Source organism: Narcine bancroftii, chromosome 11 (assembly GCF_036971445.1).
Source record: "Narcine bancroftii isolate sNarBan1 chromosome 11, sNarBan1.hap1, whole genome shotgun sequence".
Taxonomy (NCBI): Eukaryota; Metazoa; Chordata; class Chondrichthyes; order Torpediniformes; family Narcinidae; genus Narcine; species Narcine bancroftii.
In genome coordinates, this window is record NC_091479.1 from 97,302,077 (window position 1) to 97,320,196 (window position 18,120).

The following is an 18,120-nucleotide window of genomic DNA, read 5'->3' on the forward strand; positions in this document are numbered from 1 at the left end:
CAGGCACTTACCATACTCTGGGGAAAAGTGGTTCTTCTCATATCCCCTCTAAATCTCTCTCCTTGCCCTGAATCTATGCCTAGATTAATCTACCTGTGATATGGGGGAAAAATTCCCACAGAGTACCCATCTATGCAACTCACTTTTAAAACCCTCAAACCACATCTCCTCTTAACCTCCTACACTCCAACTAGAAAGTTATCACAGCTACATCTTGTTTTACCCTAACATCAAACAAGATGGAGAAGATAGTTGGAGAATTTGAAAAAATTCTGATTGAGATGTCCTCCTGAAATGAATTCCTGTTAAATGAAGTATGTAAATTGCTTTAAATTGGAACTTAAATGGATAAATGGGAACACAAGTGACTTTGCACAGGCAAGGAATGTACCAATGTACTGGTCCATCCCAGACAACCTCCTGGTGAATCTTCTTTGGTTTCTCTCCAGCACTCTCTCATCCACAAATGCACAATACTCCAGCTAAGATCTATCCAGGATTTTAGATAAACGGCACATTAACAGACCCGTTTTGCCCGTGAGCCCGTGCTGCCCAGTTATACCCAACTGACCTACAACACCAGTACGTTTTGAAGGGTAAGAGGAAACCAGAGCACCCAGAGGAAACCCATGCAGACATGAGAAGAACATACCAACTCCTAACAGACAGTGGCAGATTTGAACCCCAGTCCTAATCGCTGGTGCCATAACAACATTGCCCTATCTGTGCCAAGGTTGGAGAATAATTTTCATAGATCTGTATTCAATGCCACAACATATTACAGCTAGAATCCTATGCGTCTTATTACATGTTACCTATGTTTCCACCTTCAAAGATTTATGAACTTTCACTCCAAGGTCCCACTTCAATACTCTGCAAGTCCATACCATTGAGGTTATATGTCTGAACCTTGTTAAGACTCCCAAATTGCACCACCTCACTGGATTAAACCCATTTCATTTTTCCCAGCCCATTTTACCAAGACATCCACATCCCTGCAGCCGAAGACCTTCACCATTGACTCAGCCAATCTGATCATGACCCCAAATTGAAGGCATTCATACACATTATGGAAACAAGACCCAGCTCTGATTCTTATTGGAAACCATTAGCAACATGCAAAATTGGATAAATAACCTTCAACCATTATCCTCTCATGGCAATGCTGGGTCTGAATGCATCTTATTTCTGATTTTTGTTTATATAAAAAACCTCGCTAGCTCATTTTAGCTAATTGGGAGCAAAGCTTATTTAATAAAAATGATATTAATGAAGAGTTTTCACTATCTTGGTTATTTTCCCAATGAAAAAATAGCACAAAATGGATAGATAAATCTTACTTCACAGGTCGACTGAGCACTTCTATGTATAATTGAAGACTTTGTTCAGCACGGAAACGAGAGAACCTATTGCTTTTAACAGCACTAGTAATCAAGTTCTACATTTTGTAGCAAAGTACAAATGTTGTGAACATTGATAAAAATCTATTTTAAAATGAGGGATCTTCAGGTTAACTCGAGTGATGCTTCTTCAAAAGCAGACATTCACAGTGTAAAGTTTAATCATATTAGCAAAATAATACAGTAAAAACTAAACTTCTTGCTAGATTTTGGGACAACTTCGGTTTCAATACTATTATTTTCCAAACTGGAGAAATTAGTCTCTGTAGGTATCAGATGAGCAAATGAGCAGGTGGAATTATCTACAAGATATTGCTCAAACCTCTAGAGTCCAACTTCAGAAGATTTGAGCTCTGAAGGATAGGAATCTAGCCTAATCCAGGCTAGAAAGAAAATGATTTAACTGGTTCACAAAAAATATCTTTTTTTATTTTACTTATTATGTTCACTATTGCAAATTCTAAGTTGAAATTTCTGCCAGAGGAACAATCTTGATCATATTCAAGCTCTGTGGCTTAGCCACTGCACATCATTAGTCACAGCACTTAATACACACAAACACTGCAATTTAAAAGCCACTAAATGGACATATTTAGGTTTCAGCCTGGGAATGCAAATCAAGGAACATCCTAATATTTACAAATTACTTATCCTTGCATCAATGCTGTGCAAACGCAAATGGCACCCTGCATATACAGAAAGTGTATCCCAGTCAAAGACTGACATCATCAATATCATTCAGGTCTGCAGATATATTGCTACAATGAGATATTTAACATAGCATCGATCAAGCTTCCATAATCTTCTCACTCAGACACTACAATGTCAGTGTGCTGGAGTAACCATTCTGAGCCAGTTTTCCTGAACTGTTCACCAGCCACCGAAAATCATCATAAAACATGAATGGGATTATTGACAGAATGCACATACTTTTATTAGATAGCATTTCAAAAAACTACAAAGGCCTGAATAATAAAAAGTTATTACTTACAGTGAAAGAAGGGTAATGTTTACAGCTATAATTCCAAAGCTTGGTATTGCAGTTAATTCATTATGAGTTATTTTTCTGAAAGTCAAAAAGGTAAAATCAGAAATGGATAATTGATTAGCCAACAACAATTTAAAAGTTAATTCTAACAAAAAAGTGACTTACACTTCCTGCAAGTTGTGAAGATGGTTAAACAAGCTGCCATTGATAGAAGCAAGTCGATTGTGGCTCAAATCCCTGGAAAATATACAACACATAAGGTGAAATTTCATTTCAGAGTATTCAATTTATCACAATTTTGATACAACCCCTCCTTTCATTTCTCATGTTGAGAGTCATTTGGAAATTAAGCATAAATTTGTAAACCACTGCATTGGGTTTTCATCTAAACTGGCAATAACCTTTGTTTGAATATTCAAAGGTTAATTTCCCAATAACACGCTGGATGAAACATACTTTGTGATCCAATCTTGAGAAAGCAAACCAGTCAGGTCACATATTCAATTAGTAGTTACAATTCCCCAACTACACGATTCAGATTGAGCAGAAATGCAACTTTATGACTTTTGGTTTAGACATGGGACAATTTAAAAAGCAACGGTTCCATTATATTGTCACATAATATTGTACAACTTTTAGAATGGAACAACATGAAATTCTTCAACTTCTCTCTTCCTTAAGGCAGCAAAGAGCTGATACTTTGTCCAGCACCCCTCACAGAAGCCTACAGCACCTGGTGTTCCTAGGAGGTCTTTGGACCTTCACTTCCGAGATCAGACAATCTCAGGCATATTCAGGCTGTTAGGTGCTAGTCATTTTTCATCCTCTGCTTCTTAATGATCTGTGCAAGAAACTGTATGCTCTGATGCATTAGAACAGCAAGCCAGTGTGCTTCTTTATTAGCTTCTAAATGCTCAAGGTAGAAATTCATTATTTGGGGCAAAATTGTCTGCTGAATAGTAACTATCTCGGTTCACTGTGAATAATTATTGCACAAGAGTCACGACTCTGATGTCGACAGAACAAGTCAGTACTTTTTTTAAGCCATTGGACCTTACCAGGTAGAATTGCATAGGTTCAATAAGGCATCTTTGCAAACATGTAAATTAGTTTTAAGCCAAAAAGGGTCAAAAATTCAAAAATGCTCATTCTATTAGTTGATCTAATTCTGTCCTAAACAATGTAACAATAAGCACTAGAATTATTCTTCAGAGAAAAACACCAAAAAATAAAAAACTCCATATACGAATGCAAGCAAGCATCTCAATGTGAAATACTGAACCACAAGGATTTTAAATCAACTAATTTCCCCCATTGAAGAGTTTTTTAAAAATATCAAAGACTGCAATTTTTTTCTCAAGTCTTTGTGGTGCACAAGAAATGGATTTTTGGCTTAATATTTTGTTCAAGGAAACATTTTACAAAATTATTCTGGTGTAAAATCTCTAATTAATTTCAACCAGTGTTTGTGCACAACTCCTCCTGAACTAAATAGGTAGAGTAAAAAAAAGTTAGTGGATTTTGAACTGCAATCTATGCAACACATTCGAAGCATGTTTGCAGAGACCCACCAGACACGAAAAGGTCTGCTTTGTTGTAGCAGTAATACGCGGAGCTGACAAAAGGTTCCAAACTACAAAATCCTCCAGTTACCAAGAGCACTGAGCAAGATCACACTGGAGCCAGCCAGACACTTCCACTTGGATTTCAACACTGCGCCATCTGTAGTCTATCAGTGAATATGAAAGCAGTATCGAATCCTTTAAATTGACCCAGTTTCCTACTGCAGAGGGTTACAAAGTGTAGAAGATAAGCAGATATTGCAGACATTCATAATAAAAGATGGCCAGATGTTTGAGAACACTGTAAACCTATTCCAGCTCAACTTATAGCTACATTCAGACTTAACCCACTGATCACATTTATGGAAGCAGGTTAGCACTTACAACTATATACGTAGTAGCAATAAAATATAAAAGATTGCTTTTAGAATTCCAAATTTCTAGAATTCTGGCTTACAAAAAATAGATGGTGTCAAAATACACTTTTCCTCAAAGACCAATCTTTCATCACTTTTTTGTAGTGGAATTGAGGTGCAAGTCTCTACTAGAAGAACAGCTTGTTTTAGTAAAGGATTACTTTCATTTCAGGAATTTCTACATTTGGCAACTTGCCCTTAAAGTGCAATGACCCACTTCACACAAATTTCTTGGCACGTACAAAATTCAAACTCAAGACAGCTACCATTTTATGGAATTATATTCTGGATACAGCTACTTTGAACATCTGAGTCATCGATCTCACCATTTAGTTTAACGAATTTCATCATTAAATGAGATTAAAATTTATTTAATATTCATATTTTAAGATGGTTGTTAATACCAAAAAGGAAAAAATAATTAATATATTTACTTTACAATTAAAACTCAATGATAAGAGTGGCTCCATCGGTAACTTCACTGTAGAAGTGAAAATGAAGCAATTTGATCAAAATAGCTTTCATGACCTAAATTTGGTTAACTTCTCTCAGAGCTGCAGTGAATTCAAAACAACCATCTTTGCTATCATTGTGACAAGAGGTGGAGGAAACAATTAGTTTGAATTCTTGCTTCATTGTGCCCAGATTTTTATAGTGAAACAAATTACTATACAATGTCTGCATCTTCAAAACAACTCCGCAAATGATATGTTTTGTCATTGGTTTTCAGAAGGCAAAGGAAAGGGAGCATGTATCATACATTTCTGACTTACTACAGATTGAAACTATTTTCAGATACCCTTCCCCTTTTCTGGTTTAGTTGTCAGGCATGCTGCCACATTTGATTGTTGCGATCCCAACATAGAAGATTACTTTTTTTTAAAAGAAACCCTGTAAGTCTCATCCCCATTTGGCAATCTTTAGTCACAAAAGTATTTGGTTGAAGCATTCCAAAACTAATTTGCTGCTCCATTTGGTACCCAATTCCACATCTTCCCTCAATTTTAAAAGTTTTCTGTGTAGTGTAAAAAAAATGCAACATCTGTCACAAAGTCATCCTTCTGAATCATTCGCCTTATTCACTGATAATTTGGGGGAAAAAATGGCAATTTTTTTCCAGTACACTGCCATGATATCAAAAGAAACCAGTTACAATCATTGCAAACCTCGTTTTTTCTTCATCCAATTTTTTTTTCACTGTTGGTCCAGTAGCACCATCTCCTTACAATTATGCTTTCTTTGGTTATATTTTGATAAAACTGTGTAATTCAAGGATTCATGTTTTTTTGTGAAATCTAGCATTCTGTAATAGACACACTGAAATATAATTCAACACCTGAATGCCTGATCCATTCTGTTTACAAATGTTATTCTACTGCAAATACAGGTATACCCCACTTTACAAATACAGGTGCTCCCTAACTTGCGACTTTTGCAACTTCCGTCCATACGCACATACGACCAAACATTTTCTTTAAAATCTAAAACTTGAGCAATTTTGGCAAAAATTGCGAGAGTCGTCCTCGGAGGCCGCCCCCTTGCGAGAGTCGTCCTCGGAGGCCGCCCCCTTGCGAGAGTCGTCCTCGGAGGCCGCCCCCTTGCGAGAGTCGTCCTCGGAGGCCGCCCCCTTGCGAGAGTCGTCCTCGGAGGCCGCCCCCTTGCGAGAGTCGTCCTCGGAGGCCGCCCCCTTGCGAGAGTCGTCCTCGGAGGCCGCCCCCTTGCGAGAGTCGTCCTCGGAGGCCGCCCCCTTGCGAGAGTCGTCCTCGGAGGCCGCCCCCTTGCGAGAGTCGTCCTCGGAGGCCGCCCCCTTGCGAGAGTCGTCCTCGGAGGCCGCCCCCTTGCGAGAGTCGTCCTCGGAGGCCGCCCCCTTGCGAGAGTCGTCCTCGGAGGCCGCCCCCTTGCGAGAGTCGTCCTCGGAGGCCGCCCCCTTGCGAGAGTCGTCCTCGGAGGCCGCCCCCTTGCGAGAGTCGTCCTCGGAGGCCGCCCCCTTGCGAGAGTCGTCCTCGGAGGCCGCCCCCTTGCGAGAGTCGTCCTCGGAGGCCGCCCCCTTGCGAGAGTCGTCCTCGGAGGCCGCCCCCTTGCGAGAGTCGTCCTCGGTGGCCGCCATGTTGAGATATTTCATTGCAGTTTAATTCCTTGTGTCTTTCTGATTTTGATGCTCAATATTCTGATGGTCAGACAGATTTTAGAGGCCAGTAGAGTCCGCAGGAGCTCATGGTCCGCAGCAATGAACAAGGAGGGTTCAGAGAGAGAGAATGGAAGAAAATCGATCATTTTACTCTTCAGTATCACAGGCATGCTGATTCCATGATATGTCTATTCTGAGATAAGGCTGTCATTCAGAATGGAATACGAATATATGTCGGGGAGTACTTGCATTTGAATTACAAAATTTACTTTACGAAGAAAGTAGTGTTTTGTTTTATGAAAGGATTTGAATGGGTTTTTGCTTTTATGAAAATGGGTCTTCATAGAATGTTCTAGTTTCATAAAGAGGGGTATACCTGCATTACCAGAAATAAGTAACAATCATATTCAGTATCTAACTAGAATGTCCATAAGTGTGGTGGTGCTCACATGCCCATTTGTGTTAAGGGTGACTTGAAAAAGGAACTATTTGGGATTTTAAAGTTAAATATGATTTCTGAATATGTGTAATGCCCAATCTTGTGTTTGAACCTTTCCAAAACACATCATTTTGAATCTTTATTAGCATATTTTTCATTCATCTTGTAACCAGATTTCTGATTACATATTTGATAAAGCTTCTATATTTAACTTTTTAAAAGAAAGAAAGGGGAGTTAAAAAAAATTGCTCCAAAGGCACTGATATTAAAAACTGATGCGACTCAAATACCTTTACAATATTAATGGCAAATACAGATCGTTATAAATCAAGGTTTGATTCTGGTTTTGAAAACTGATTTCGTGTGGTTTCACACAAGTGATGAATATCGAGCAACCTCTGGTGAGCATTTAGAAGGGTCAGGATTATTCTTATCCAAGTTCTTCTTTTGAGTATTTGTATGCCAATAGTTTTTCATGAATATGATAATTGAGGTAACAGTGTTATCCTACCCATGACATTGTACAAGAGAAAGGAAGGAAAGAAAGATAATTACTGAGAAAATGGATTCACTTGGCAGTCTTTCTGCTAATCGAGAACAATTACAAACCAAGAAGATGGAATTACACAAATCATAGATTGCAAGCATGGATAAGTGATTTTTATCGTAACTTGTATTTAACCCAAACAAGCAGTGCACACAGAAAACAACGCCTATCAATGACCTCAATAATCCAACAATAACATTTTGGAATACCTGGTGACTAAGAATTTATAAAGAAACTACATTAAACACATTTTGTAGACAAGATTCAGATGTTAGTACAATGAACAAGGGTAATTGGATGCTGACAAGGAGCTACACCATCTGCAAAACTTCACAATTTACACAAACCAGAGCCATTTCTGATGCTATTTTGAGAGATAAAAACTAAATGTATGCAGACACTCTGCATCTCCCTATTAACGACTAATCTAGTTTGGCACGTGCAGACTATCAAAATTAATGCAAAACTAGCCCTTCAAACAATCTTCACAGAATGCATAAATCTAGTATTCAAGATTAAAAATCATTTCTCTTTCTTAGTGAAAATTAAGAGCCTGGTAAATTTAAGAAAAATAAACTTACAAGCCAATAGTTTCTCACATCAACGATCTTTTCCTGTGGAACTCTTTTCAAAACCCAATTGAAAGGTGTAAACAAAGAAAGTTAGGAAACGACCCTAAACAACAAAGGACAAAACAGCTGTCGCTTGTACGAAATTAATAGCTTAACACTTAGTAAGATTACATTTTTCTATTAGGAACAAAGGTAGTGACAGAGCAATGTATTTCACCTGGGGTAAAGAGCTAATTTTGTAAATTTAAGTAGAAATTTAAGAACAGATTGCTATTTGATTACTGTTATCAAGAACTTTTGGAATTGCAAAACACTTCATCTCTCGGCTGACAAATTTTAATCAAAAGCAGAACATAGAGCAGATAGATCAGCCAGTTCAGCAGAAAAACAAGTATGATGGAAGGGGGGGGGGGGGAAAATCACAAAGCTTTAACTACTTTAAGACACCAATAATGAGCGACTCGTAAATCAGTAGAGTGTGTGAAAGCTTCTCGGTCTGGATTGTATAGCAAAGCAGCTGTGGACAACAGCTCATTGCCATGCATTTTCCTCACTTCCAAAATAAAGTCAAGTTTTTAATTCTACTTTGGACCTTAATCATTTCCCCATTTTCACTCAAAAGATCCTTGTTTCTGCAAGCTTTCCCCACCGCCCCCCCCCCCCAACCCCCCATTTCATATTGATGGGAAAGAATGTGATTTCCAAAATAATTTAATATTGGGAAAGGGAAGGTGCTCATCAGTGAAGAACTAAATTCAAAGCAAATATATTGCAAAAGTTAAAGGCTATTAAATAAGCAAGGACTCCTCTAGTCTAAACATTTGAAGGTCCTCCCCATCATTCCCACAACTTCCAAATAATAGGGATTACTGAGACCAGGTAATTTTCAAGGTTGGAAATTATCAATCTTAAGCAATCCTCTCATTTACAATTTAAATGTGATAAATTTTCTCAATCATTCCTATATAATCAACGATTTTATTTATAATCACCTGCAATCCAAGAAGTGATACTTTCAACATGACAACTGCAGTAAATACAAAAGTCATTAAGATTACTTTCTCCTTGGGAAAATACAATAGAATTTGAGAATTATTTTTCTTTATTGTTATTTTAATACAGTACATTCATCACTTCCTATTTTCTATGTTTCTCAAATATATTCTAAGAAAACCTCAACTTTCAAATTCAAGGCAGGACTAATGTACCAGTGTTGTACACCATTGTGCTTCATGTTGTCCTCTGCATTTGTTTTTTTTTAGATCTATTCTCACTTCCATCGAAAAGCAGCTTTTAAACTGATTCAATTGAGTGTAAATCAAGAATAAACCATGAGAAAGCAAAATGAATGGGCATTACTACTTTACTGTGTCTTGTTTCATTATTTATTTCCTTACATACCCAGTGAATTTTAGTCAACTTGAACTGCAGATTCATTACAAAAATGTCAAAACCATGTTTGCAAAAGGCAACAGTCCAAAGAACCACTCTACACTTTGTAAACTCGCGTGAATAAACAAACTTTCCTCGATCAGCATTTTAAAATCATAATTATGCAACCTATTTCTCCGAAGTGCAAAAAAGGTACAAAATTGAAGAGAATTTCTTAACCTCAGCAGACTTTCCTTTATTGCACCACCTTATGCCATCCTAAAGGCTCTACAGTTACCACAAACCATCAATGTACAAAACTGAAAAATTGGTTTCTGCTTTTTTTTTAAAAAAAAAGAATATCCCCGTAAAGAGATCCACCCCTCATCGCATTGTAATGTACACCAGGATTTTAGAATACTTATACTTCTTCCTTTGCACTAATGCAATGAGGTGATTGCAAACCAACAGTTGAAGATCACATTTCCATGTCCAAATCTACCTAATGGTCTTGTATCACCTGACAAGTTGAGAACTACAATTACTGCTTTATTAGTTGTGGAGCAAAGCTTAAACTGAAGCAGGCTTGACATGAAAACGCAAAAACACTATCAAGCAATTTAGCACTCTCCCAATTCAAAAATTCTGATATTCATTGTTGTATCTCTCTCCCCCCCACACCCCCACTCAATGATCTATTCCATGGGCTGACGACAGCTTGCTGATATTACCACCGCTTTCCTCTTGCATTATGGGGAACAACCTTGTTCAGCACTACAGAATTCTACAACTCGAAAACAGACCCAGAGTCTGTGCTGCCCATGGTACCAAATCAAACTAATCCCATCTGCCTGCACATGAATTACATCCATTCATTTTCTGCAGGTTCATATGCCTCTTACACGTTAATATATGCTCCTACCCCCATCTATGTGATTCAGTTACCTATTACATAATGCAAAAAGACCAACTCAATTTTTTTTTATCTGATCTCCCCTCAGCCTCCTGTGCTCCAGAGAAAATGGAGACACCTTATTACAAATATTCTTAATCCAACCAATATTTAGCTCCCCAATATTTAATATTTCACATTCTAATTATGTCTCCTGCTTATTGGTCATGGAATAGTGTTGATAAAGTCCTTAAGATAAATTCTCCAACATCCTGCCTCAAGCCTTGCTACTTTTTTGCCCTGGCCCGCAACCTTAAAACCAAAAATTTAAGGAAAACATAAAACAAGTCATCTCATATATATACAAGAACAAAAGAAGGGATGGAACTTTTTTGAGTGTGCACTTGTTATTTCCTGACTTTACCAAAATGCATCACTTTTCAACTACCTTTGGAAGCAACTTGTGGCTTTTAAAATGCAAACTGGTATGGGGGGAAAAAACATTCTATCCATAGGTGAGAACGACATGAAAATTGAAGCAAAATATTTTGAGAGCACTTTCAATACGTTTAAAATTGATGAATACATTTTAGCCAATTGTGTGCCAGCAACCAACTGTTCACTTGTTGAACTGTACCTAGTTTTTATTCATAATGTTCAATGGCCAGCATTGAGAGCCAGCTAACAAATTCCAATGCCATGAGATATTACGTGAAACAGAAACTCTAATAATAGTCCTATAATTTTAAAAAGTACAAGGCTGGCATTGTGTTGCTAAAAATAGAAAGGCGCAGGGGAGGTGTGAGTGTGGAGCTGGCTTCCGATTTTACTTCAGGCAAATAAAAATGCAGATGTGATTAACAATGTCCCTGGAGGATACTAGACAAACTACTGTGACCAACAGTACCAACCCACAAGTAGTCATTCGAAGCGAGGCAGGCTAAGCAAAGGTAAATGCTCCTGGAGCACAGGTACTCCCCAACTTGTGACCTAAGCAAATTGTGTCCATCTGCACATATGACTGAAATTTTTTTAAAAATTAAAAATTTACACAAATCATGTTGTATTTGACAAACTATAAACAGGGATACAGAGCACGCAAGAGCTAAAATGTGCTTACTTACCTTATTAGTCGGCATCCTGGGGTCCGTAGGAATCCTTGATTCCTTTTCACATGCGGAATCAAGATGGCCATGCTCAATCTGCAGACCCCAGGGCCCCGACTAACAAGATAACCATGGACCACAATGTGGAAAGATTCACAAAGGTTTATTGACAAATTCACCAGGCTTCAAGTTGTTATGGTCAAATCTACAATGAAAAAAAAGTGGTTAATAAGTTTGCTTTAAGACTACTCCACGCTTGCAGGCAAAATTCTGACTTGCATCCATTTGAAAATACGACTGATCTTTTGGTCTCAATTACGGTCAAAAGTCAGGGAGTACCAGTAAAATCATCCAAGTCCAACAACAAGAATGCAAATGGCTGGAAGACAACAGGAAAGACAAATAGCAAGTACTTTATTGTCATTGCAAAAAAAATTAAAAATGCAACCCACAGTACTTACAAATACAACATACAAGAGCATATAAAAATAGAAAAAATAGCATTTAAAAAACCATAAAAAAAATACACTAATTGGCGGAGTTTAATTCTCGGATAGATCTTAGATCTCGAGTACAGACAGATCTGACAGTACTGTCACATCAGACAGCTCCATGATTTAATGAACCACCTGTATTATCTACCCGAGAGCAACGGGTCAAACAAATGAAGGCCTGGGTGAGTAGAGTCCTTCAGGATACTGGCTGCTTTCCCAATACAGCGAGATCAAAATAAATCCTCCAAAAGGGGCAAGGAGAACCCAATGATCTTCTGGGCCGTATAGATAACATCTGAAGATCCCTCTCTTCTGCTGTTGCACAGCTGGAAAACCACACGAGAATGCAATAAGCCAGCATGCTTTCAATAGAGCAATGATAGAAGGACAGCAGCAACTTCTCCTGTAAATTGATCATTCTAAGGATTTGCAGAACTGGAGATGATGTGCCTTCTTGATTATCACAGTAGCATTAGTCCAAGAAAGATCCTCAGGCAAATAGGAGCAGGAGTAGGCCACCCGGCCCATTGAGCCTGCTCTACCATTCACTGTGATCATGGAGGATCTGATGATAGGTTCATCCCCACCTACCTGCCTTTTCCTAAATGTCCCTCAATTCCCTTGCTACGTAGAAATGTCTCCAACATAATCTTAAATGCATTTAGTGAGATCTCCACCACAGCTTGAATGGGCAGTGAATTCTACAGATTCACCACTCTGAAAAAAGCAGTTCCTCTTCATCGTTCCTAAATCTACTACCCTGAATCTTGAGGCTATGTCCCCTTGTGCTGGTCTCCCCAACCAACGTAAACTACCTACCTACCTCAACGATACGTTCAATGCTTCATTGAATTGTTCAAAAGTGTTGGCAATGTTGAGATTCATTATTAATGCAGCTATTGATAAATGCATGGAAGAAGACAACGTTTTGTACGACTGGCAAGGAAGTATCTTTAGCATAAGGGTTCAATTTCAGTCTACAGTTGGAAAGAAAAGGAGGCTCAGGTAGTTCAAAACCTGATTCCTATATTTATAGGCAACCCACTCTCAGGAAATTTGGAAATGGATGCAAGGGATATTCTGAAGAAGGTGTAACTACATCTCGACATAAGATTTCAGAGCAGCAGAAAACAATTAAAACGTGACAAGTTATTTTTTTTTTATTTAAGGGTCATGATTTTCAAAAAGTGTTTTAATTTGACTGTTGGACCTTACTATAAGTAAATTGGCTGCGACCTTACTATAAGTAAATTGGCTGCAGTAGTTCACTATAAAAATGCAATGTCCATACTTCAAAATTAATTGGCTGTGAGGTACTTTGGAATATCCTGAAGCACTAAATGAAAGGTTTTTTTGTTTGGTACACAGAATAACACCAAGGAATGGATGATTTGGAACTGTTGACTAAATTGCCTCGAACTTAGCCAAATTTAACTGTAGCTACACCTGGACAAAGATGTATACAAAACAGCTCTGCAATCCAGGTTTTCCTCAGGAATTATTTGACTAACAGTGAAGCATTTATGAAGTTACGATTAACACAAAGTTTGGTGTAAACAGGAGAGACACTAAATGTTTTCTTTTGAGTAAATGAAAAATTCTCCAAAGAGTGATCACAGTTGTATACCCCAACTGGGCTACTAGTGCTTGTTTACACAACTGGAAACCATCTACAGCTGCTCTTCTCAGACAGTTCTCTACTAATAAGAACATATGGGTGCAAATCAACATCTTTGAAGTGACTGAAATGTACAGAACAAAAAAAAAATCAAATACTAAAAATTACTCCAGCTGTTGTAACGGCTTTGCCAACAAAATATATTTGAGAAAATATTTTAAAACAAAGCCAAATGATTTTGATCGACATTTTACAAAAACTGAATCCTAACCACAAATTTGAGTTCCGTCCATTTTATCACCGCTAATAAAAGAGTGAAAAATCGATTTCATATTAAGAATATGCTGTTTCAAAGAAAAAGGGGAAAAATAAAGTTTTGTTCATTTAATTTAAAAGGGCGATCATTTAAGTTTGGTGTATCTAAACACTAAAACATCTCAATGTTGTCCTTCTGGTGTATTTTGCACAAAAAAAAATATGAATTTATCCCTTGTGGACTTTACGTTAAAATCCAATACAAAATAACCTAAAGTTGTTTTTTTCTTTAGATTTGGAAAAGGAACAGTTTTCTACAAATCAAACATCTTAAAAAAAAATCACAGAATTCAGTTTTATCCCAAATCTGGGAAGGTTGGGAGTCTGTGAGCAGTGAAAAAGTTTCGAAGACAATAAAAGAAAGAACTATTCATGTTTCGTGAGCAAGGCAGCATGACTGCCCAGATGAGCTAATTTGAAGGGAATTAGCCACAGCTAATTGCAAGTCTTCCTGCTTTGTTCAACATTTGGACCCTTCTCTGCACATGGTCCAAGGAGAATGCAGAGCTGCAAACGCTTGTCTTGTAAACTTGTTTTATAGTGCATGGCAAAATTAATTGATTCATCTAATAAATACTGCTTCGATTAATGGCTTACCCCCCCCCCCCCCACACTTTCTTCACAGACACTTGGCCCCTTCAGGGCACAGTTACAAGCACTCGACTTCATCCTACGAGCCACAAAACCAGAGAGCAAAACTTTGCTTTCTGGGCACAAGCAGCAGCACATTTTAGTTACTCTAAATTACGGGGGGGAAAAATCTACATTGCCACAAAAACCAAGTACCGAGGCATCCCGAGCACAAGCTGATTAAACCTTGAAGCTGAGACTGGTGGGTCCCCACGCAGACTGGATGGTGACCCAAACACTCACTTGGAAGGTCCAAAGCCAGGCTGAGAGCGCTCAGTTAGGAATTGCAACCCTTTTACTTTTGGGGGGCAAAAAAAAATCACAGATGATGACTGCAGCAAGAAGCAGCAGGGTCGTGTTCCCCTTTTCCACCAAATTGCACCACTTAATAAGCCACCAGAAGGCTCGAGATCGCACACAAAACCCCATCCTCCAGGCATTGCACCCCGACGACAAACTCGCCGAGCCCACCCAAAATGAGTGCAGCAATTCACACGGGCGGCAGAGACCAAAATGCACTCGGAGACCCAAATTCAAGCCTCACCCAGACAACGAGCTGCGAGGGCGCAAAAGTTACAAAAGTTTCCACCCCAAAACTTTTTTTTGGTTCATTATTTTTTTTTGCGCGCGCGCGGTCCCAGAGATGCAAAGTTTGGGTTTGCAGAAAACAAGCCCCCCCCCCCCCCCCCCCCCCCAGTTTTATTAATTTTGGGAAGGGGGAACTCACAGGCGGACCGTCCAGCCGGGCAGCGGGCGAGGCGTCCGGCTCAGCTTGCTGCGGCTGCAGTCCAGCAGCTCGCCCAGGCACGAGCAGCGGGGGGGGGCAGGAGGTGGAGGAGAAGAGCAGGCGCGCGGCGGCTCCCGGGCAACCGCGGCCGGGACGCGGACCCAGAGGAGCAGCAGCAGCGTCGCCGCCGCCGCCGCGCTCGACGGCCACCTTCGGAGCCGGGGCATCCTCCGCTCTCTCTGTTATTGTTGTCCTTCCTCCGCTCCCGACCCCTTGGAAAAGCTGACGTCTTCTCCCGTCCGGACTCCTCCGACGCAGCAGAAAGTTCTGGTAGGTGCCGAACTCTGGGTAAATCCGAGGTCTCCGTTCGAATGAGCGCAGGTCCAAACACAGGCACGTTCGTCTCGGCTCTCGTCTCCTCCCACGCAGAGCCCTGCTCCCTCATTGGACCGTGCCGCTCCCCCACGTGATCGCGGCTCCGCGTCCCACCCGGCGGATTCTGGGACTTGTGGTTTCCCAGCCACGGCCGGTAGAACTACACTTCCCGGGCCCCACCGCGGGTCCCTGCACACGTTTGATGGTGGTGGTGAGGAAGGGTGCAATGTTCAGTGGAGGGAATATTGGTCAAATGGGGTTGACCTGCCCCAGTAAAACACCACTCATTTTTTTTTAACCAGAACTTTATTTGCCTCTTTGCACTTTTGAGCTTTCTTTTCGAAAGCCCTGCAAAAGGTAGTGGACACAGACCAGGACATCACAGGCAAAACCCTCCCCACCCACCTGAGAGCAGCAGCAATGATCAAGGATCCCCACCACCTAGCCCACAATCTTGTTGCTGCCGCCAATAGGAAAGAGGGATAGGTGCCTCAAGATTTGCTTCAGGAACAGCTGCTACCCTTCCACCATCAGACTTCTCAATGACAAACATGTCTTTATTTGTTTGCACGAATACACTTGAATTGTTTTTTTGCAACACCAACCAATAAGTGGTCATTCTGCCTCGGCTGCAGGGAAAAAAAATCATCTCAGGGTTGTACGTGATATCATGTATGTGCTCTGACAATAAATCTCATCTTCCTATCTTCTCATCTTTTCTGCTGAAATGCAGCAGTTGGTTGTGAAACTGTTACCCATTAAGACTTAGCACCTTCAGGAGAAAAGGAAGTTAGAAATTAAAAGCCAATCAACACAAACAATTTACACCTCGCGATGGATGTGAGAAATAAAGCAAACACATACATTTGCTATCTTATGAAAGTTATATTCAGAAACTTGTAAATTATTGTTAATGATTCACATTGCATTCCTATTTTGTCATGTGGGTTTGCAGGCATGTGATCTGATCTGCTTTACTTACAATGCATGAATAATTAATAAAGTTTTTTTAATGATATTACTATGAAAAAGCTGCATTTTTTTCTCTCTGGGATGTTACATTTCTAATTGTTTTAAGCATTTTATCCCTGCCTGTCATCTGCCAGTAGGTAATGGAAACAAGTTATTGCAACTAAATGTCCAGCTGAGTTCATGGTCCGCTGAGTTTCCTCTGTGGGGTTCTGTATTTAACATTAGAACTCCAAGGCTAACCTTGTTGAATGAATAAATAAAGTTGTGGGAAAAAAAAGAACTCCAAGGCTAAAGTAATGAAACTCTTTCCCGCCCGGGAAGTGCTGATGACAATCCAGGTCCTCATCGCATTGGTTTCCACCTCAGTCCCCTTCCACCGCCCCCCCCCACCCCTCCCCCCCACCCCACCCCCCCACCCCACCCCCCCACCCCTGCTCTACAAGTCCCATCACCTCCAGGTTAATCACAAAATTCCTTGTTTTGCAGCAGCATCACAGAATAAATTACAAACTAAATAAAATAATTCATGAAAAAGACAAAGGAAGGCAATGTTTACGATTCATAGTTCATTCAGTAATCTTATGGCAAAGGGGGAAAAAAAACTGTCCCTGTGCCGCTGAATGCTCATCTACAGGCTCCTGTACCTTTCTCCCAATGGGAGCAGAACAAAGGGGGGATTGCCTGGGTGGTGGGGGTCCTGGAGAATAGAGGCAACTTTCTTAAGGCACTGCCTCTTGTAGATGTCCTTGATAGAGTGAAAACTGATGCCCGTGATGGCGCAGGCCAAGTTAACAACTTTTTTTTCTTGTCCTGAGCATAGGCACCTCCTGCCAGGCAGTGCAGGATACATAGATTTTGTTATTAGTGAGGCAATCCTTCCATTGATGTAACTCCACTTTATACACAAAAGGACACTATTCTCACCACCTTCCCACATATTTCTTCTCCATTGTGAGTGCTTACACATTGAGCAATCATGAACGGGCCTTCCTTGAGTTGGTGAAGGCAGTATATAAAAACTAGGTGTACACCATTCAGTGCTCTAGCATGCTCTCTCTAAACAGGATCACAACAGACCTTCTGATTCTATGTAGGAACATTCTCACTCTTCCACCAGTCTCCACAGTCCTGCAAACTTAGCAGAATTAAATAGGGGGATAAATGAGGGTCAAATTATGATAAAATATAAGAGAAGCTTGGAACAGAGAAGGTTGAGAAATGATTATGTTTAAACATAATGTGTTCTAAAAAAAATAAATAAGTCACTGTTTCTACTAGCAAGTCTGATTAGTATAAAATAAGCTGCTAAAAGAACTCAGTGTGTCAAGCACATTCATGAGAGCAAAGGAATGGCTGATCTTTCAGGTTAAGACTCTGCATCAGGAACAAGAAGAAATTGTTGATTTAATGGAAACCTAAGCTTCTACAATCAGTGAGGATTGGTTAGAACATCTCCTCCACCATCTCCATCAGTACTGGGGCACCACAGGGCTGTGTTCTTAGCCCCCTGATCTACTCGCTACACACCTTTGACAGTTTGGCTGGGTACGACAACAGCACTATTAACA

The 18,120-nt window shown here is 39.8% G+C and overlaps 1 protein-coding gene across 2 annotated transcripts in view; it reads right to left on the reverse strand.

The window, feature by feature from the left end:
- The window catches only part of lrig3 (leucine-rich repeats and immunoglobulin-like domains 3), a 53,968-nt gene extending 38,350 nt beyond the window's left edge, over nt 1-15,618 (reverse strand). For both annotated transcript variants that reach the window (XM_069904162.1, XM_069904160.1), the window contains exons 1-3: nt 15,206-15,618; nt 2,554-2,625; nt 2,392-2,466 (exon numbers count right to left, since the gene is read on the reverse strand). In XM_069904162.1, the coding sequence (XP_069760263.1) occupies nt 2,392-2,466; nt 2,554-2,625; nt 15,206-15,432 (374 nt within the window). In that variant the 5' untranslated portion in view covers nt 15,433-15,618. The remainder of the gene's footprint in view (nt 1-2,391; nt 2,467-2,553; nt 2,626-15,205) is intronic.
- Between the last annotated feature and the right edge of the window lie 2,502 nt (nt 15,619-18,120).